The sequence below is a fragment of the Embiotoca jacksoni genome, unplaced genomic scaffold, assembly GCF_022577435.1.
Source record: "Embiotoca jacksoni isolate LCO1_2020_lvr unplaced genomic scaffold, fEmbJac1.0.p SCAF_20, whole genome shotgun sequence".
NCBI lineage: Eukaryota > Metazoa > Chordata > Actinopteri > Embiotocidae > Embiotoca > Embiotoca jacksoni.
In genome coordinates, this window is record NW_027185341.1 from 5573620 (window position 1) to 5594852 (window position 21233).

The following is a 21233-nucleotide window of genomic DNA, read 5'->3' on the forward strand; positions in this document are numbered from 1 at the left end:
TTGGCCTTCATTTTGATTTAGTTGCGAGATTTTAGTTTGAAAATATCTGCTGTATCTCTGACTCGAGACAAAGGGCAGCCGTGATGCAGACTGGCAGTAACAGTCAGGGTGTCGCCAGGCTTGGCAGGCCTCTGTGATGAATATGTTCTCACCTGCCGAGAGTGAAAGAGCAGGCGTCTGCTTCCATCATTGCACCCCGGGGGCTGTGTGAACATACACACACACTCTCACACACACTCTCACACACACACACACACACACACACACACACACACACACACACACACACACACACACACACACACACACACACACATGCAGGCAGACTTGATAAAGTAATTGGTAGAGGTGTGACATCAGTACACTCAGGGGCCAGCAGGGTTTTTTTTTTTCTTTTATCTCAACCTGATCACATGACACACACTGTCATATACATGCAGACACATACACCCATTCGATTACCATCTTACCAGAGTGTGTGTATGGGACACATTAGTTCGAATAACAATGATAAGTCCTCTGTAATAATAATATATATCAATAACAGGACGGAGAGTGCAGCACCTCTCCTGCCCCCACTGGCACACTCTTGTTTAAACACACATGCATACAGCCTCCGTTGCTCCGTCTCTCTGAGCCTCCTGTCTTCTCAGCGCTATTTACCTCATCTTTCTGGTACAGCAAGTGCAGGGAGTGCTCCCCGTGCCACATCACTGTGGCTTACAGTAAAAGAAGTTATCCTCTGAGCTCCTTACCTTTGAATGGGGCCATTAATCATGGTTAGAAGCATCACAGCAGCCAGTTCTTTTACAGACATATGCGTGCACTGAGGCACACAGCACTGAACAGGGTGTTAGACTGGAATTGGAGAGCCATCTAGTGGTCACTAAGTGGTACTGCAGAAGAGAAAAACGGGTAAGGTGAGAGGGTTTTTCTGAATGGACTCGAGGCTGGAAATTTTATTATAGATTTATAGATTTACAGCCACCTTTGCTGAGCTGCTTCTGGTTTAATAGTAGTGCTTTCCTCAGACTCTGGTCATTTTGTGCAGAGTGTGCACATTGCTCGTCTTGTGGTCACAGCGGTGACTTTGGCCAGTGAAACTGGTCTGGGCTGGTAAGGACGGAGAGGGTGGCCATCTGGGGGCCAGCAGGGACTCTGTGTGCCTCTGACACAGACACAAGAAGGCACACACTCATCAAAATGCATGCTTTTGCATAATGTCATGCACACACATGCAAATTATGCACGGACAAGGTGACAAAACACAAACTGGTATGAATAAAAAGGCTTTAACGGAAATAGAGTCGGACAGCTCTACTTAGGACACCATACACTCTTCGTCTCACACACACACACACACACACACATACACACACACACACACACACACACACACACACACACACACACACACACACACACACACACACACAGAAGGTGGACTCCCTGCTGGCTCCGGGGGACGTCTGGGTGACCTTGTGTCTGCTGGCAGACAGCTCCAGATGACAGTGCCATGCCTGCTGCCAGGTGGCAATGCCAAGCAAGACGGCATCAGAGGGAGGGGGGGAGTGACACGCCTGTAAGCCCAGTGCCAGGTTACTATCAGCCTGACAGTGTGTGGTTAAAGCACACCACTACGTATGGCCAAAATGAATATGGTCTAAAAAAAAAAAAAAAAAAAAAAAAGTTTACATGCATGTTTAGATAATTGAAACATTTTGAGAAGAATTGGCCCATTTGTATGCACTTTAACCGTACAATGATACAGTGGTGCCCAACGTGGGCTCGAACCCTTCCAAGGGCTCATTAGAGGAAAAAAACGATGACATTTCTCCTATCTTCTCTTTTTACTTGTTAATTATCAGGTCGTTTTACCTCTTGAAGCCTCTAAAAATATTTAAATTACGCTATCAGGAAGGGCAGAAGCCAATTTTGGCTTGAAAAGCGATCAGCTTTGAGGCAGATGTGGAAAAATGAGAAGCAGAAGTTACAGTTTTCAAATATATTGTTGCATTTAAATCCCCTTTCAGCCATAGCAAGTTCATTCCTACTGCTTAGTCTTCTCCATTTTAATTGTGTGTTTGTGGTGGTTTTTTTTTTGTATTATTGATGATCATAATTGTTTAATTGCAGGATATTGAGGGAGGGTGAACTCGACAATAAACACTGTACGGAGTCTATACTCCTTCATAAACACAGTTTATACTATACCATAAACACAGTATAGAGACTGTACTTTATTTATTTGAGATTACAGCAGACACCATGCCTCAATATCCTCCCCCACTCTCCCTTCCCTTTTTTTTTGTGTCAAACTCACAAAGTTATCGCCCACATTTTCCTCGAGGAAGACGTTATTCAGCGATAGAAAAAGTAATAAAAGTAAAATAAGATGAAGCACAGAATGATGGAGAACAACGCAAAGGGAGGATAACATCAGCCAGAGAGGCAGGATAGTAGAGAAAGATGAAGGCTGTGAAAAAGAAGAGTATTGAACCCAGTATGAGTGAGAATGAAAATCTAGAGTTGAGAGAGGAGAGGAGAGGAAAGGGGGGAGGGAGGGAAGGGTGGGAGGAGGAGGGATGAGAGAGGCTGGAGGACAGAGAGAGGGGGGGGAAGTTTCATCACTGTCGACGGTGGCTGTGCGCTGCGAGCAGCGGGAGCAGGGGGGAACATTGACATTTTTATCTTTCCATTGAATTTAATCTGCGTGATGGACGAGCTGCCAGCGCTTTAATTTTCCTCACACGAATTATCCCTGTCTGCCCACCTCTCTCTGTCTTGTACACAGACACTAACACACACACACACGCGCGCACAAATGCATACACACTGTGGCACTGAAATTGTCTATTAAGTGCACGCCGCAGCTGAAATCCACTATGAGAACGAATGATTGAGTGATGGCTGTGTGTGTGTGTGTGTGTGTGTGTGTGTGTGTGTGTGTGTGTGTGTGTGTGTGTGTGTTGTCGCAGTATTCTGCACACGTTACACACTTGCTCTTGTAAATCATTTTTATGCAATGAGCACGTTGACTGCAAACAATCCGGGATGCAAGTTCCCCCATTAGCATTCATATTCTCATAATGCATTTTGAAAGATGCATTGACACACACACACACACACACACACACACACACACACACACACACACACACACACACACACACACACACACACACACACACATTATTTCTTTCATTCCCCCCCCCACACACACACCAAAAGTTATTACATGTGGCAATTCGCCATGACAGATCGCCAGTCATGCCTAATAGTTCTTTAATGACTTCATTAAATTGTGTTGTGCGGCTTATGATTGTGCTGCCAATTTGTCAGTGCGGGTAATGTCTGGGCACTAGGGATGCCCCACTTTTATTTGTGAATTAATTGGACATCGACTGTGTTGCACCGCTCCGCCCCTCCCCTCATGGCAGACAGGAATCTGATTCCCAATCAGCCCCACCAACCGGGCCGGCCCTTCACTAACTAAGTCATTATTAGTTCATTACAGTAAATGGAAGTGAAAAACATTTTCTTGTTTTCACTGTCTCATCATAACATACTGTATAAGGTAAGCTTTTTGATACATCATTGTTCCCTGCATGGCCACATATTTTGGTGAATCCCCTGCCCTTCCACATGAGTACCAATAAACGCTTGGAAAAAAAAATCCATTACCACGATCACAGCAGGGTCTTCTTCATTTCTTGTTGTGGGGAGCGGTGCTTAGCAATAACATAATGCAGGATCAGACTTCCAGCCCCCACCTTCCTCCTTCCCTTCATGTTCTCCCAGGCAGGGAGGCCTGTCTGTGGGCTGATGAATGAGCCGCAGCAGCACAGAGTAGTGCTTCCCTACCTTGGCCCCGCTCCAGGCCCCTCTGTCAAACACACTGATCTCCCATCAGCTCAAGCGCTCCTGCCCTTAATGGTCAAGGTTAGGATTAAGACAAGGAAAATCTGATTTTAGGTCAGTAGCTAGGGGGGAATGCAGGCGGCCGGAGGGGGGAGGTAGAGATTGGAGAGCTGATAGAGATGAGTTTAAGGAAGGTGGAGGGTTTAATGCGAAAGAATGCAATTTTGGAGAGGAGAGGCCGTGTGCATCAGCTGAGAATGAAACAAACATAAAGGACGACACGGAAAGCGAGAGTGGGTTGTATAACCGGGAGGAAGAGAGAGAGACGTGAGAGAGAGAGAGGAAGCTGGAAGGTTTTTTTTTTGCCGGTTTGGGCTCCGAGCCCTTTTAAAACCATTAGAGGCAGGATATTTGTCATATTATGTTATTAGATTAGCTGGGACCCCTAATGAAAGCTATGGCAATTTGTCAGCCTTATGGATAGCTCCATCCCCCACCACTATTTATCAACTAGAACCCCATCTCACGCAATCCACCCCCAGCCTCAACACACACACACACACACACACACACACACACACACACACACACACACACGCACGCACACACACACACACACAACGTAGCCGCAGCAAAACAGCACCCCAGCATGGATGGGCTTGGAGAAATGGATTGAGCCTGTAATGGAATTCCAATGCTAAACACCACGCCTAGTGTTTTTTGTCATTTGGGGTGAGCACACTACTCTCAGCCAGATCGCCCAGAGGGAAACGACAGTGGATTATTTTTTCAAGTATTTTTTTTATCTCTTTCTCCCCCATTACCATAGCCCTTCCTGGACGGAGCTGTCTCACAACATTCATCTTATAGCATCGGATAAGAGAAGATGCGGCTGCTGCTGCTGTTTGCAGCCGACAGAGCATCCTTTGCCGCTGATGACTTTGCCTTTGATCTCAGTTTACCTTGAGGTGGTGTCAGGAGGTGCTAATATGTGACTTATAATATCAAGGTTGTGTGCTTGCATTTAATGGGCTGCATAAACTGCACACTATATGGAAAACTGCGATAGATCTAAGTAGCAGTTTCTTTTCTGTAAGAATTGTATTAATTGGTGAAGGGTTTCACTATAAAACTGAGACACGGTGTGAGCCACTCTATTTACATTAAATTAATATTAGCTTTGATGTCAAATTTGTCCCTTGACAAAAAAAGAAAAAAAAAAACCGATCTTGCCCTACATACTGATCCTTGTGTTTCTCTGCTCCCTGTAGCGGTGAGGAACGACCGGAACAAGAAGAAAAAGGATGAGAAGAAGCAGGAGTGCACAGAGAGCTACGTGCTGAGTCCCGACACGGAGCAGATGATCGACAGGGTTCGCAAGGCACACAAGGAAACCTTCCCCTCTCTCTGCCAGCTGGGCAAATACACTACGGTCAGTGACATGAAACAGACACTCTGTGTGTCCCTGTGTTTAACCTTTTTTAGGTGCATTTCTAATTCAAATGTGTACTTTTTTTTTTTTACAGACTAACAGCTCAGAACGACGCGTGTCCTTGGACGTAGACCTGTGGGACAAGTTCAGTGAACTCTCCACCAAGTGCATCATAAAGACGGTGGAGTTCGCGAAACAGCTGCCCGGCTTCACGACGCTCACCATCGCCGACCAGATCACTCTGCTCAAAGCCGCCTGTCTGGACATCCTGGTACAAACAATGACCCAACGGACCGTCCATTTAACTGTTCAACCATTCAACTGTTAAACGCTCACCGTGTTGTCCCTGCTGCCCACAGATACTGCGGATCTGTACGCGTTACACGCCGGAGCAAGACACCATGACTTTCTCAGACGGACTCACGCTAAACCGAACCCAGATGCACAACGCCGGCTTCGGTCCCCTCACTGACCTGGTCTTTGCCTTCGCCAACCAGCTCCTTCCTCTGGAGATGGATGATGCAGAGACGGGGCTGCTTAGCGCCATCTGTTTGCTGTGTGGAGGTACTTTATCACAATGAGTGAAAACGTTTTTACAGTTCATAGAGGCTTTTTTTTTTTTACCTGGAAACTAAGACAGGTCTTTGTGTGTGGAAGAAACAATAGTAAGGTAGAAATGACAGTAAAAGTTGGAGAGTATTGACATCGGTTTTTTTCTGTTTTTTGTGTGTTTTTTCCTCAGATCGACAGGACTTGGAAGAGGCAGACAAAGTGGACATCCTGCAGGAGCCTCTTCTGGAGGCGCTGAAGATTTATGTAAGGAAGAGGAGGCCCCACAAACCGCATATGTTCCCTAAGATGCTGATGAAGATCACTGATCTGAGAAGCATCAGTGCTAAAGGTCTGTGGTCCACTAGTGCTTTTATGTTAATTATATTGGGATTAGTTGAATAACCAATGATTGAAATACACTTTGACTTTGAATTACTGCATGAAGTATTTTTCATTCATTCATTCATTCATTCATTCATAGCTTTGGTAACTCACATTTTTCCTTCTCTCCAACCCTTGTTGCAGGAGCTGAACGTGTCATCACGCTGAAGATGGAGATCCCCGGCTCCATGCCGCCTCTCATCCAGGAGATGCTGGAGAACTCGGAAGGTCTGGAAAGCGGCGCGGCGGGCGGCCGGCCCAGTGGCGCCCCCTCAGGCAGTTGCAGCCCCAGTCTGTCCCCAAGCTCTGCCCAAAGCAGTCCAGCCACACAATCGCCGTAGTAGCGGCCCACCTTTTACTTTTTCTTTTGTCCTCATGTTGCTCTCTGTCTCCTCGCTCGATGATGTTCTGAAGAGGAGGGGCGAAGGAGGTGGGCCTTGACTCTTAACTGCTGAACTCAGGAGACTGGCAGAGCCAACCTCCTCCTCTCCCTACAACACGAACCCCCATCTCCTGATCTGCTTTCCCTCACTCTGGAAAGCAGACGTGAGGGGAGGTGAGGCCGGAGCAGGCCGGGGTGACGATGCCTCCCGAGATACCACACCGTAAACACTGCTGATGACCCTTCCTCCCTCCACTCTCCTCTCCACTGCTGCTCCTCCCCTCCTCCACCTTTCTCCAAATGACTGATGGAAACAGATCTGGACGCAGTGGAGACCGGTTCTTAATGAAACCGAGAGCAGGCGGGGAACAGTGGGACAAATCTATGGACAAGGACAATGAATACAGACTGACTTGACAAACACCAGACACTTTTTTGTTGTACTCTGAGGCAGACTGCAACTTTGGGACTCGTCAAAAAAAAGACCTCACTCCTCAAAGGCTTTGGGTCTTTTCTCTTTTTTCCAATTTAAAAAAAACAAACAGATTTCGTACAAAAGATATATAAATATATATAGAAAAATTAAGGAACTATTGTGATTGACATGTCCAGAACAGAATGGCAGGTTGAAATGAGGACATGTTTTCTGAGCTGAGATTAGAAATTGTTGTACTCCTTCACCGTTTGAATCTTTTCATACCCGTCAAAGAGTACTGAGAGAGACGTTTCAGTTTCGCATTTGTACATTATTCTAATTAACAAAAAAGATGTTGAAATTTCTCTCCAGTCCACACATGCAAACAGATACATACACACACAAATGTGCACAGAAAACAAGTCGCAATGAATATCACCTACTATTCCAGGTTGGATTTGTTTTCCTTTTTTTCTTTTTTTTTTTCTTTTTTTCTTCCAAGAGAATGGAAAAAAAATGATTGTATGAACTTGGTTGTATGATATGGTCACAGGTCCTTTCAAGAAATCAAATTAATGAAGATTCATTATTAAGGTGTATTTTAAGTAGCCTTTGAGTTTGTGTATATAAGCTGTATTCATTTCTTTAAAACTATGAAGAGTTTTAGGCTTCACCTGATTTTTTTTTTTTTTTTAAGAATACCTTTTATGTCTTTGTTTATAGGTTTGTGATTCAAGAAAAAAAAAAAAAAAAGACATTTTGAGCACATTTTACTGAAGGAAGTTCTTTCATGTTTTGTGTCCTGCTAAATAGTGGGCAGACCCTTCACCAATCACTGGCTGTTCAGAATGTGGCTTTCACAAACGCTTTTCAACCTTTGCCCCTTTCATTTTTTAAAACCATGTTTTTATGTACAGTAGATAACAAAGGTAGCACTCCTGTCGGGGCATAGCTTTTTATTTTTTGGCCATGTAGCAGAAAGAGAAGGGTGTTTCTGAAAACGGTGAGCTCCAGCAGCTCGGCTTCAAAGAGAGTTCAAATGTGAAGAATGGTGTACATACACTCTGTATTAAACACAAGTAATTCTCTCTGAATGGATCAATCTGTAGTGGATGGGAGACGACTAGATTGTAGTGGTCCCTCTGCTTTGTCAGTGGTCAGGCAGGTGAAGGTCCCAAATGTGATGTTCGTCAGCCAAGCCCTCACAAATCTTTCCCCCTGGCAACCTGTGGTAGAAACAAATATGTGACTTTTTGCCGGATCCAGAGCAACCTCGCGCCCTGTGACTCACTTTACACCAAAACGCCTTCACCATTAACACGCGTCATCTCCACCATCATTACTGTACACACACCAATGTCTCAGGAAGGAATCATTCTGTGTGCTTGGCCTGTTCTTTGTATACGTTCTGTGCTGCACCCCACCCCACCCCCCTCCACCCCCTCCACCTTACACCTCCAATCACAGATGCACATGTACACACACATTTCTGCTACTGAGCCCCTGAATTTTTTCTTCAATCACTCACTTTTGTTTGGCCTGGCAGACCAGGACTTGTGCAGAGAGACACTGACCCTGACCGCCCGACGTCACAACATAGGATGCCAGTGTGGAGTCTCTCTGAGTCGTTCATGTGTACTTTTTTTTATTTGTACGGTCGAAGCTGCTTTCATCATTTAGGACTTAACCTGTCCAGAACAGCGCACAACTTTTCCCTCCACAGCTAATCTGGAATAGCAACAGACACACCGTCAGTTTGAGAAGTATGGAATATGTTGCAATTTTGTCAAGATTATCAAGCGACTTTGAAAAAAAAAACAAAAAAAAAACAACAAAAAAAGATTAAAAAATAAAACCAACATTTAATAATTACATGCGTTTGTGTTGTTCATGTGTCATTGTTTTTATTCTCTGCTACAGGGGTGTCTTCAAGTCACCGTTAATACTTAAAGTCAGTGCTGCGTATTGCGACCGCCCACCAGATAAATACCAGACCAAAGACAAATCTTCACAGCCTTAAATCAAAATCTGCTTTTAGGTTGGGTTTAGATAAAACATAACTTTTAAATAAGAAATAGCACAATCTAAATCTTTAAAGCAGATTTAAAAAAAAAAAACAAAAAAAAAACAACAACAACGCTCAAATCAGAACTTAGCAGCTAGTGTTAGCAAACTTTGGATATTTTTCTGTATAGCATACAATTAAGAGAGCGAGTCTGCTGACTTTGTGGCTTCTACCCTACTTGTGCTTTTCTAACATTCTTTTAGCAAGCATGCCATATCCTGTAATTGTAGTTGGTGGCTACAGCGGCTGCTGTTGAGAAGAAAACGCATATACAATTTTAAAATAAGATGAACAAAGTACCGGAGGAAATTACCTCAAAAAGCAACACTACCTTGAACCAGGCTGATAGATTTACAGATGGTTCTACTTAATTTGGCAGAGCGGATTATTCTATTAAAATATACAATGCTAGCTGCAAAAGGTGGTGTCAAGAGGAATATAAGACCAAGAGTAATTGTTACTTGATTGTGTGCACCAAGCTCAGGCAGACAAGTCTGGTCTGTACTTGACTTTAGGCATCAGGAAAATTGACATTTTAACATACTGCAAATATTGCACAAAAGATTGTTAAAACAAAACAGTTTGTCTTCCTTATGTCTTTACATACTTATGTTTTAGAGCACATTAGATTATGAATAAGAGTATATAAACATTTGTCACTACACATATCTGATGGTCCTGGAGCATTAACACATTAACTGAATAAAGCTCCTATTAATTTCACTATTAACACTCGTGGGTTTTTTTCCTGCAATTTAATGTCAAAATGTGTGTTTAAAAGGTCTTATCATGATTATATGCTGCAAATGTAGAACTTAAAATAATGTCTGTTCAAATGCTTTAACATCATGTATGTTAAACCCATGAAGCAGCTGTCAATCTGCATGTAGTTGTGGCTGTTTCAAGATCAATTCGGTCCATTTTTGCAAAATAATTTCTGGATAGCGGCAGAGATGGCAAACCTAATTTTCAGGAAGAAGCCCAGTCAGTACCTGTCTGACAAAAAAAAACAAAAAACCACCTCCCACTGCTCGTAGCACGCACCGCCCTCTTACAGAGAGTGTGACGTTTCAACCAATCGAAATCCTTCGCGCGGAATTTCAAATATTTTCAAACGACCAACGCTTCACTTGAGGTGAGATTATTCCGCCAAATTTGTAAACAAAATAGTGCCTTTTCTATAAATGTAAGTTAAACTTGATTCAGGTCATCAAATAGAATCTTTAAAACGTAGTGACACAAAATAATGCATATACCGTATCCGAAACCATCTGTTAATGCAAGTATTTTCGGGGGTTAATGTGCGTGTGTAGTTTGGCGGAGTGATACCGCAACCATCTCTGGAAGAGACGAGAGACAACTAGGAACGGCTGTTTAAGCAAGTTTGCGTTAGATAGTAGTCGGTATGTACGGTAGTCATATCTGCCTTTAAGTCTTAAATGATATTATTGTAAAATTCCGCTTTGTTACAGCCCGGTCGATGTTTATGGATTTCCAGAAGTTAACGTGTCATTGAACGGACCTTCAGGTGAGGTTACATCCAGTCTAATTTAACATTATGTATTTCGTGACGTCGCGTAATGGCGACACGACGATGAGTTTTAACGTTGGAGATATAGCTAAATTATCGCTCCACGTTTTAACTGCAAAGACCGTATCGTGTTTTACAGTGTAGTTAGCAGCCGGTGATACTTAAGTTTTCTACGTTGTTCGCGATGTCCGGTAAGATGAAAGTTGCCCTCGAGGCGACATTGCACGTGGGATGTTGCAGATCTTTTTCAGTTACGTTTTAATTCATGAATAATAAATAATGGTCTTAATTTGAAACAGTAAACGTAAAACGACGTTAATTCCACCCAAAGTAAAAACAAACAAACGGTATGAGCCGAGACGAATGTCACCAACTAACATTGGTCGGCTAAAATTAAATGTTTTTAAACTCTTAAATTATTCTTTTTTTTTTTTTTTTTGGTCACACTACTTGCCTCAAGATTTGTACACGTCTGAAAGGCTTCTCTGTAACGGTGAAATGAAGTGGTCTTTAAAAAATTAAACGTTTTCCCAAAGTTGACGTCATGTTTGCTTTTCCAGCTTTGCACAGTTTGACACCTTTTGGTTTGGTAATCTTCCCAGGTATCATCTGCAAAAATGCCATTGCATGGAAAAATAGTCGTGATTAAGAGGAGTGGAAAAGATGGGACTGAATTTCCTCTCACTGCAACCTGCTTATTTGGAAGGTGAGGTCAATAAAATGCATTTTGTGGATATGATGTTTTCTAAAAAAAAAAATAAAAATGTGATAATTTCCTATTCTGTATTAAATATGATTTCCTCTCCCGTTTCGTCGTAATTGCAATGGTTGTTGTCTTCTATTTGTATGACAGACCGCACATGCACATGTAGTGTCCATCAACATCCACTGAGTGTAGCCTCGTGTTGGGTTTAGGGTTAGAGGAGGGCCATCCGCAGCTGACGTCAGAATCTACGTGTCTGCTCACCACCGCGGAGCCACAAGTCTCCACAGTGTTAATTCACAAGTTCACTTGAATTTTCGATCTTTTGCCTCCCCGGTGTTGACACGTTTGTTTCTTTGTGATCTTACAGGCAGCCTCACTGCGACATTCGTATTCAGCTTCCTCAAGTCTCCAAGGAGCATTGCAGGATTGACTTGAATGAAAATAAAGAGGTACCAATGCAAACTGAACATGACCACATTGACTTGTAGTGTTTCAACTTAAATCTGGATTTTTTTTTTTTTTTGGTATCTACAAAATCAATATTGTGGTTAAAATCGAATTGCTTAACTCATTTCTGAATCGATTGTGATGAATCTTGACCATAACAGAAATAAAATAGTTGCTAACACTAATATTCTGCTCTGACAAGTTTTTTTGTTGTTGTTATTTTTGTGTTTCTCTCTCCCAGGTCATTTTGACCAATTTGAGTTCAGTGACTCCAACATGTGTTAATGGAGATGCTTTACAGCAGTCGGAGCGTTTGAAGCACGGAGATGTGATAACTATTATTGACCGTTCTTTCAGGTGAGTGTGAAAAGAGACATTTCGCCATCCTTATTACCTCGGGTTAATTGCCTGCCACAAAGTAAAAAAAATGGCTTTGTTAGTGTCAACATTTATGACAACTTTTTATTAAAATTTGTGTTCCAGCTGCTTACGTACAAGTCTATAAGTAACAAAAATAAGAAACGACACATTACACTTCTAATAATGATTTATAAGGCAATATTGCATAGTTACAAATTCCTGCAAAATACATGTGGTGGGAAATTTTTGTTTAATTATGTATAGTTTTCACGCATAGACAGAAAATCAAATAATATACACTTTTAAAAAAATATATATATATAATTTGTGTGAATAATGGGAGATCCACGGACCAAAAATGTGTCTGGAAATTTAAGTACAGATACAATTTATTTCAAGAACACATACTGAATGCAATGGAAATGAAATAGCAATGGTCCTGTTGCCCTGATGTTCCTTTTTTTATGATTGATGTAAGTAAGTTTTGTTGTTCATAATCATTTCAGGTTTGAATACCCACCAGCACCCACACCAAAGAAGAGGTCTTCCATTGGAGGCAAAGCTGAAACCCTCAAAGTAAACAACAAATTTTTGCACTCCAGCATTTCAGCCATCCCAAGCCCCTTCAATTTTACATTTTCCCTATTTTACAAATGTGGTAATAAACATTTCTTATGTTTAGATTCTTCAAGATCAGCAAGTGGGTGACTCTGGCATTGTTGAAACAGAAGAAAAGAAGATCTCTGAAATATCCACAGGTGAGATTGTATGAGTGTTTATTCTGAATTTGTATTAAAAAAAAAAATTTAAAAAAAAAAGCTACTTGTTACTTCAAAAGACAATGATTGATGAAATCACAAGAAAAACTGACATTAAACAAATCAATCGCAGTAGATGAAGATTGTTTTACATGATTAATACAGGTGCAGATGATTGTCATGATGTGTTGTGTACATTCTTTAAATTGATATTTGTATAGTCTGTTTTTATATAATCTGTACCATTGATGGGGATATTGTTTGTCCATGGTTTCTCCACCCGACACTTGTTATTTTTGTTTCAAGTTATTTCAACTAGCAGGTAAACTTGACCGATTTTGTTCTTTTAAAGACCCTCATCTTAAAGATGGAGCTAACCACAACAACATCCAGCGATCCCTGGAGAAAGCTGTGGAGGTGGAGTCGCTGCAAAGCAAGCCAAGCTCCCCCTTCAACGACCTGTATCAAATGATCAAAAAATCTCTGGATGTCAAGACCCCACGGAAATCTGCTGCCAGTCTGCTTCAGACACCTTCTCCAAAGCTTTGCACTCCAAAGCCTGTATCGCTCAGGAAGAATGATGGAAAACCTGCCGCCACAGAAGACAAAAGCACTCCGGAGAAGGGGAAAGCTGACGTCTCAGCTAGCGGAACCCCAGAGTCTGCCAAGAGGCCGAGGAGGTCCTCAAAGGTTCCTTCTGCTGAGGTGTCTGGTCCCAGAGCAGAGGAAGCTGAAGCAGCAGGTGAGGTTATTGAGCACATTTCTGCTCAAACACCCAAGTCGCCTGTGAGAAGGAGGAGCAAGGAAGCCACGCCTGCTGTTACTAAGGAACAAGAAGAGCAAGCAATCGCTACTCCCAAAACGGAACATCTTCGAAAGGCATCACCAAGGAACTCTGCGAAAGCTGAAAAAGGTTTTACATCTACAGATATATATATATATATTTATTTTATTTTTTATTTTTTTTGCCTTAATTGAAATACAGTAACAAGCATGCTTGTTTATATACAGTGTATTTCTGCTAGATTGCTACTAATGTACAAATACTTGTTTTCTTAAACTAGTGTCCAAAAAACGCAAAGGTGGCGAGCTTGGAACAGACCTACCGACATCCAAAATGAAGAGGAAACGTGTGTCCTTCGGAGGAATCCTGAGCCCAGAGTTATTTGACAAACGGCTTCCTCCCGACTCTCCATTACGCAAGGGGGCCACTCCGCGAAGAAGCTTGTCTCTCCTGAAAGCCAAACAGTCGCTGCTCAGACGAGCATCCGTCATTGGCTTGCTAAACGTAAGACTGAGTAGATTTGACTTGCCAATGTATTTATTGTCAATGTCATGTACCCTTATTTAACATGAATCTCGTTTTTTCGTAGGAGTTTGAACAAGAAGGGACTCCATCCCCAAAGAAGTCACCAGGTGCCAAGAAATCTCCGAAATCCAAGTCTGCTTCTCCCAAAGCAGCATCTCCTGCAAAGAAGTCTCCCAAATCCAGATCATCTTCTCCCAAGGCAGCATCCCCTGCAGAGAAGACACCAAAATCCAAGAGTTTGTCTCCAGCACAGGGAAAGTCTCCCTCTACAAACAAAGTGGAAACTCCTAAGGCCAACAAACAGCCTAAAACTCAACGCAAGACTGCAACACCAGCTAAAATCCCCTTGAATTCTGGACTCCGGACCCCCACAGTTCAAGGACGCTTCTCTGTGTCCCGCATCAGCACACCCTCTCCAGTTGCAGAAGCCGACGCTGTCCCTGAAGAAGTGCCTTCACTCACCGTTACTCCTAAAATACCTTTGAGGAGGGCGAGCATGAAGAGCACCTCGAGGAAGACTCCAGGTGTTGCCAAGAGTGCAGTAAAACTAATGCACAGAAAAGGTGGCGTTTCACGGGCATCTATGAAAGGTATTTTAAACCCTGCAATTTGTATTATTTCTTGCGTTTGCTCCAAGTATTTTATTATCCCAAGAAAACTCAATTCCATGCTTTGTCGGTGTTGTCCTTGGAGATTGTGTTTGTGTTAAATGGAATAAAGTATAAAGAGCACAGTTGAAAAGCTACATATATTATATTTTCTTTCAAGTTTTAGTGTAGCACTTTTTTTTTTTAATCCATCAGAAATCTTTGTTGTGAGTTTCTATATTCTTTTTATATGCTAATCCCATGTAATAATGTGATTTTTCTTTTCCTTTTTTTTTTTTCTTTTCCTTCTCCTGTTGTCTTAGTCTTGAATTCTTGGGCAGACATTGTGAAATTTGGACAAACTAAGGCTCCAGTTGCTGTACAGCCAACAAAGAAGATCCCCCAAAAGAAAATAAAGAATGCAGTGACCAAACCACAGGTAAAGTAAGAGATTGTAATAATTAAAGGGTACATTTACATTATGAAACTTCTGTTTTTGTTTTCCTAGTTTTTTTTTTTTTTTTTTTAGTTCTTGTTGGATCCATTACAAACACTCATTCTGTGTCTTTGACTGTTACTTGTCTTGATTAATAATTCAAATCTTAGGGAACAACCATTTAGACTATATTTGAAGGAGTGTGTACTCGTATAGCATTGCAAGTGTTACTGCATGTCTTGTTGTGATGCTTATACGGTTCCCCTTTTTTTTTTTTTTAAAGTCTCAGACCCCGGCAAGAAAACTCAAGGGCCATGTGAGCACTGGACATGCAGATTCACCTGCTACCATTGTTGTGGGCAGAGCTCACAAACGAGAGGTTTTACATCCAACTGCAGCGGCACCACGAGTGGTCACCAATACGGCTATCTTCAAAAAGAACATGAAAATGGACGAGGACTTGACTGGTAATTACCACTTTTCCAACAACGATAACTGGGAACACTTGTTCTTGTGTATTTTGGACTTGAAGTTTGCACCTGCTCATATCGTGCATTGTTCTTTCAGGCGTTTCTGAAATGTTTAAAACGCCTGTAAATGAAAGGAAGAGGAGATCTGTTGTCAACGAGAACAGTGCTGCAAAGACACCAGCCGGAGGTCTGGGCACGCCTGGGATTGAACCATCAGTGTTGAACACACCAGAGGAGCCAGGTAGCCTGCATGTTTGTGTTTGTGGTGTTGTTGTTGTTATTAAGAGTGAACTAAAGCATTCAATTTGTGCACTGCATGTTCACCAAGATGAAAGAGTTTGTCTAAACAAGCCTGCTGGGATGTTAGATTAGAAAATTTAAAAAACAAACTGATTTATCTTGCAGGTGAAATGATGGTGTCTCCACTGACTGTTGAAGCTACAGTAAAAGGAAGAAGATACAACAGTGACGCAGTCCAACGCCTCCTTAATGGAGATGAAGAGTCGAGCTTCATCAGTGACATCCCTGCCTTGGAGGCTACCTCTGAGTCCAGCGAGCAGCAGGACACCGATGTGACGACAACCTCTGTAACGACTCCCAAACAGAAGCCAGAATTAACCGAGTGTCTCACTGGAGGTAAGGGGATCATGGAAACCCCAAGATCGAAACCGGAGCCTGTTGAGGACCTGAGAGAGAAGATTATGAAAACTCCTAAGCAGAAAGCTGAACAACAAGAGTGCCTCACTGGAGTGAAGAGGATCATGAAGACCCCAAGACAGAAGGCTGAATCTGTAGAGGACATCAGAGGGAAACTTCTGACAACTCCCAAACAGAAGCTTGAACAGCAAGAGTGCCTCACTGGAGTTAAGAGAATTTTTACAACTCCAAAACAAGAAGCTGAACCTCTCGAAGACCTAAGAGAAAAACTTCTGAAGACTCCCAAAGACCTCGAGGCTGATGGTGCTGAGGAACTTCTGCAGACTCCTGCGCACATGCAAGAATCTGAAGACCAATCAGAAGTGGCAGACATGAAAACTCCCGGGAGCTCCCCGATGATGTGTCTCACCAGAATCAAGCGGGTGATGAAGACCCCTAAGGAGAAAAGTGCTCCAGTTGAAGATATGGTCGGCGTGAAGAGGCTGATGAGAACTCCCAGAGAGAAGGGGGAACCTGTTGAGGAGAACTTCGGCATCAAGAGAATCATGAAGTCCCCCAGGCTGAGGGGTTACGCTCCAGTGGAAGACTTCGAGGGTCTTAAAGAGCTCCTGGAGGAGCCGCTGACTGATCCCACCGCACAGCTGCAGACAGACAAGGTAATAATGGAAGCATCAACATTGATATATCTACTCCAGAACAGTGAAGTATTTAGATTGTAGATATGAGCAACATTACAGGAAGCAATTGGAATATGGAGGGGGGAAAAAAAAAAAAAAAAAAAGAAAGGATTATTGCCACGTATTCAATTTATTATGCAACACTAGTCTAAACACTTCGGCTAATTTCCTTTTTTGTTCCTAAATCCATCATTTATCTTCTTTCTGATTTGTTTAGTTTTGTCTCTGTAGCCACAGATATAGTTCAATCTGGTTATTTATTGAAATAACATCAAATAAAAACACAAGTCATCTCAGGGCACCCGACATAGTAAAGCCCTTGCAACATGTAATGTTAAATTTCACAAAAGCTAACCTTTTTAATGAGATATCTGTGTTCTACATGGTTTACCTGCTTTCTTTGTGCTCATTGTCTCAATTGTTTTTGATCTGTTTTTAACAGGGTGAAGATCAAATGCCTGTGGATCGTGGTGTAGATGCAGAAAAAGGTGGGCGAAGTGTAATAAGAGAAATATTAAATGGCTGATTGTAGAACTGGACAGGAGTTGTTTGATCGTTACATACTTTTAGTTAAACTATTTAGAACTGTAAATCTAACATTTCTTCTTTATTTTCTCATTATTTTAAAAGCAGATGTTAATGAAGTCTGCAGTGAGCAGCTGGAGGTGTTGTCGGGTGGAACTGACGAAAATAAGTCAACAGATGCCGTGGAAACTGTTCTCCAGGCACCTGAATCTGAGACTTTATCTGATGTCGAGACGGCAGCTTGCAAAGTCGCAGAAATGAGCGCAGCTGCAGTTCAGAAGAAATCTGTTCGAGGCAGAAGAGCAAAACTGGTGGAATCTAAAGAGGAGGAGGATGATGAAGAGGTGGCAGCAGAAACCCCTGAAGAGCCCGCTGTCTCTGCTCCAGTCAGAGCAAGAAGAGGAAGGAAAACTGAGGCTACAGCGCCACCCGCTGCCAGACAAGCGCCAAGAGGCAGAAATGCAAAGATCACTGAAAGCAGGGATGTTGAGCTCACAATGGAAGAAAGTGTCCCTCGGCCTTCTGAAGCCGCTCCGAAGACAAAAAGAGGACGGAATGCCAAAAAAGTGTCTGATGGTCAGGCTGAAATGGATCAAGAAGTTGTCACTGAAACTGAAACGGCACCAGAACCTGAGAGTGAACGGAGCGCTTCAATACATGTCGACAACAAAGCAAATGAGAAGGCTGTGCTGAAGCCCAGGAGAGCGAGAAAAGCTAAAGAATCAGTGCCAGACATGCACACTGAAGATGTTCCTCAAGCTGACCTGGCAGAAGGTATCTCATCCCTTTTTCTTTAGTTTTGTTTCTTGCCTGTTGATTTAATGAGATGTCCCCTAAAAAAAACAAAAAAAACAGTTTTGATCCCATGCAACATTTTGGTATTTGGTAAATGTACCTTCCCTTTTTGGGAGTATTCACAATTGTGCATATACATTTAAACACTGTAAGATATGGGAGATACGAGTTGGAGTCCAAACATGCTGTTGGAACAGATTTGATGACTATTGGTTGGTCCATATTGAAATGGTTTGATCCATTTTATGCTCGGGTTTTGTTTAAATTCATATTTACAATTAGTGTCTGCATATTCATAATTTTGGTGGGGGCAGATGTGCCGTCTTTAACTGAGCAGTTAAACATTATTATTATTAAACACCTGTAAATGTATTTCTAACATTTCTTCTTTGTTTTGTCATTATTTTAAAAGCAGATGTTAATGAAGTCTGCAGTGAGCAGCTGGAGGTGTTGTCGGGTGGAACTGATGAAAATAAGTCAACGGATGCCGTGGAAACTGTTCTCCAGGCAACCGAATCTGAGACTTCACCCGATGTCGAGACGCCAGCTGCAGTTCCGAAGAAATCTGTTCGAGGCAGAAGAGCAAAACTGGTGGAATCTAAAGCGGCTGAGGATGAAGAGGTGGCAGCAGAAACCGCTGAAGAGACCGTTGTCTCTGCTCCAGTCAGAGCAAGAAGAGGAAAGAAAACTGAGGCTACAGCGCCACCCGCTGCCAGACAAGCGCCAAGAGGCAGAAATGCAAAGTCTCAAGAAAGCACCCTTGAGCAACCTGCTGTTGAAACACAGCTGACGGCTGAGGTTTCCTCTGAAGCCGTCGGTGACCAAACTTCTCAAGGAGGTGAGTCTGCACCCCCAACTGAAGAAGCTGTCGTGAAGCCCCGTAGAGGGAGAAAACCCAAAACGCCAGCTCGGTCAGAGCAAAATGAAGCCGCCAGTGCCGAACAGCAGCCTCAACAGCCCGTTCTCGCCGCTGTTGGAAAACCAAGAAGAGGAAGGAAGACGAAAGCTGACACCGCTGAACAAAATGAGGCGGTGGAAGACACAGCTGTCACAGAGGAGACCATGCAGCAGGCTCAGCTTCCAGTCAGGGCCAAGAGGGGAAGACATGCCAAACAGGAAGAAGAAAAGATGCACAGCAATGACAAGACTACGTCACTTAATACACCAAAATCTCTGCCCGTTCAGAAATCAAAGAGAACCAGAAAGTCTGAGCAGGACCCTGTAGAACCAAGAGAAGTCCAAACCACCGGTGTTGTTCCAGAGAAGGCAGAAGCTCCACTTGCTGAACCGGTGACGATCCGTGAACAAGCTGCCGCGGCTGCAAAGCCCAGGAGAGGAGGGCGCAAAGCAAAGCAAGACACTGAGAGTGTAACTCCCGTGGAATCCACCGAGGTCCAAGAGGTCGCTGACAAACCCAAACGCGGTCGGAGAGCAAAACAAGTCACTGAAGAAGTGGAAGTCACTGCTGAAAGTCCTGAACATGAGCTGCAGGCTGAAGAGAAAACAACTGTGGAGCCAGTTGCTCCAGTCAGTAAACCCAGCAGGGCGAGGGGGGTGAAGACATCAGGGAAAAATGAGATCTCGCAAGCCGTTCCAGCCAAGAGAGCCCGGCGAGGTGCAGCGTCTCCTCTTGAGGATGCAAAGTCCACAGTCCTGGTTTCAGAGTCGGGTCCAGCTGCAGCCGGACCGGCAAGGAAGGGAAGACGGGCAGCAGAAAAGCCTTCAGCAGAAGAAGCCACCAACGACCGGGCAAGTCCCTCCGAAGATTTAAGCAGCGCTGTCGTGGAAGACGCAAAAACGTCCAAAAAATCTGTCAAGTGGAAATCCGACCTGGAAGTCTCTGGGATTTCAAAAGTGACACCTGCAAAGGCAGGTCGAGGTCGGAAGTCCAAACTCGCCGACCCGGAAAGCCAAAATGTGTCAAAGGATGCAAAGAAAATTGAAGAGGAAGATCTCTCAGATGAAGTTGCTGAAGCACAGCCCGTCAAGAGAGCTCGGCGAGGTGCAAAGAGTGACGTCACCGCGGAATCCACAAGCAAGCTGGATCCGAAGAAAGCTGAAGCTGAAACGCAGCCAAAAGCCCGCAGAGGAAGACCAGCAAAGAAGTAGACCCATTTGTATGTATTTTTTAATTCCAGTTACTTTTGGGTCTTCTTTTTTTGGTACCTTTTTTTTCTCGATTTTGCGGCATTTTAGTACGTAGTTTTATCTACTGAAAATGAAGCACTGTTCTTTTTTTTTTTTTTCTTCTCCAGTACAGCAGGGATTCTTGTTTTAATCATTTATTTTGTGACAAGTTGTATGTTCTTCACTGATTCTACAAATATTTTGTGTGCCCCAAAAAAAAAAATGGTTATTAAATTTTTTTTACTACAATGGAAAAACTACTGTGATTTTTTTTTCCCCCTCAATATTTCTGAATTTTGTTATTAATTGATTGCATCGACATGTTGCAATAAAATGACTGATCGTTCATCAAATGGCTTATAGGATATAGTAAAGATGTCAACAAGCGATGTTTGTTTCCTGGTAACTTGGTCACTTTCCTGATTGTTCTCAAAGGCAGAAGTCAAACTACACAATATTTGCAAAAGCACATTTGTATTTTACTTGGTAAGTTTGGGTCAAAATGTCAATTGATAAGTGGATTATTATTATTATTATTTATTTTAAAAGAAAATTTAACTGAGCTTTTAACAAAAGAGCCATAAGGAATAGCTTGTCAGTGTCATTGAATATGTTTATTTCGTTTTGATTGTCAGTTCTTGTAGATACAAAATAGGTATTGCAGTCGACTTTTAGATTAGACATCAAAAAGGGTTGCGTAACATTTAGGAGGGACTATTTATTAAACAACAGAGAAAACATCTAATTACAGTGCATAGTT

General features: G+C 42.7%; 2 protein-coding genes across 3 annotated transcripts in view; both read left to right on the forward strand.

The window, feature by feature from the left end:
* The window catches only part of raraa (retinoic acid receptor, alpha a), a 77400-nt gene extending 68928 nt beyond the window's left edge, over positions 1 to 8472 (forward strand). For both annotated transcript variants that reach the window (XM_069155894.1, XM_069155893.1), the window contains exons 4-8: positions 5133 to 5293; positions 5388 to 5564; positions 5653 to 5857; positions 6036 to 6194; positions 6371 to 8472. In XM_069155894.1, coding sequence (XP_069011995.1) covers positions 5133 to 5293; positions 5388 to 5564; positions 5653 to 5857; positions 6036 to 6194; positions 6371 to 6567 — 899 coding nt within the window. In that variant the 3' untranslated portion in view covers positions 6568 to 8472. The remainder of the gene's footprint in view (positions 1 to 5132; positions 5294 to 5387; positions 5565 to 5652; positions 5858 to 6035; positions 6195 to 6370) is intronic.
* A 2039-nt stretch (positions 8473 to 10511) lies between these two features.
* Positions 10512 to 20679, forward strand: mki67 (marker of proliferation Ki-67). The gene is made up of 16 exons (XM_069155886.1): positions 10512 to 10616; positions 11222 to 11325; positions 11693 to 11774; positions 12014 to 12129; positions 12639 to 12708; positions 12815 to 12890; positions 13243 to 13803; positions 13955 to 14178; positions 14264 to 14789; positions 15110 to 15225; positions 15506 to 15689; positions 15790 to 15933; positions 16098 to 17005; positions 17469 to 17514; positions 17660 to 18325; positions 18759 to 20679. The coding sequence occupies exons 2-16, from the start codon at positions 11237 to 11239 to the stop codon at positions 20453 to 20455; spliced, it is 5505 nt and encodes a 1834-aa protein (XP_069011987.1). The 5' UTR covers positions 10512 to 10616; positions 11222 to 11236; the 3' UTR covers positions 20456 to 20679.
* The last annotated feature ends 554 nt before the right edge of the window (positions 20680 to 21233 follow it).

What these genes read in the sequence shown, in the direction of transcription:
- mki67 (XM_069155886.1), top strand. Translation starts at nt 11,237, where the DNA reads ATGCCATTGCATGGAAAAATAGTCGTGATTAAGAGGAGTGGAAAAGAT. An exon ending in AATGGACGAGGACTTGACTG is followed by an intron (nt 15,690 to 15,789) that starts GTAATTACCACT and finishes TTGTTCTTTCAG; the next exon opens with GCGTTTCTGAAATGTTTAAA. An exon ending in TCAAGCTGACCTGGCAGAAG is followed by an intron (nt 18,326 to 18,758) that starts GTATCTCATCCC and finishes TTATTTTAAAAG; the next exon opens with CAGATGTTAATGAAGTCTGC.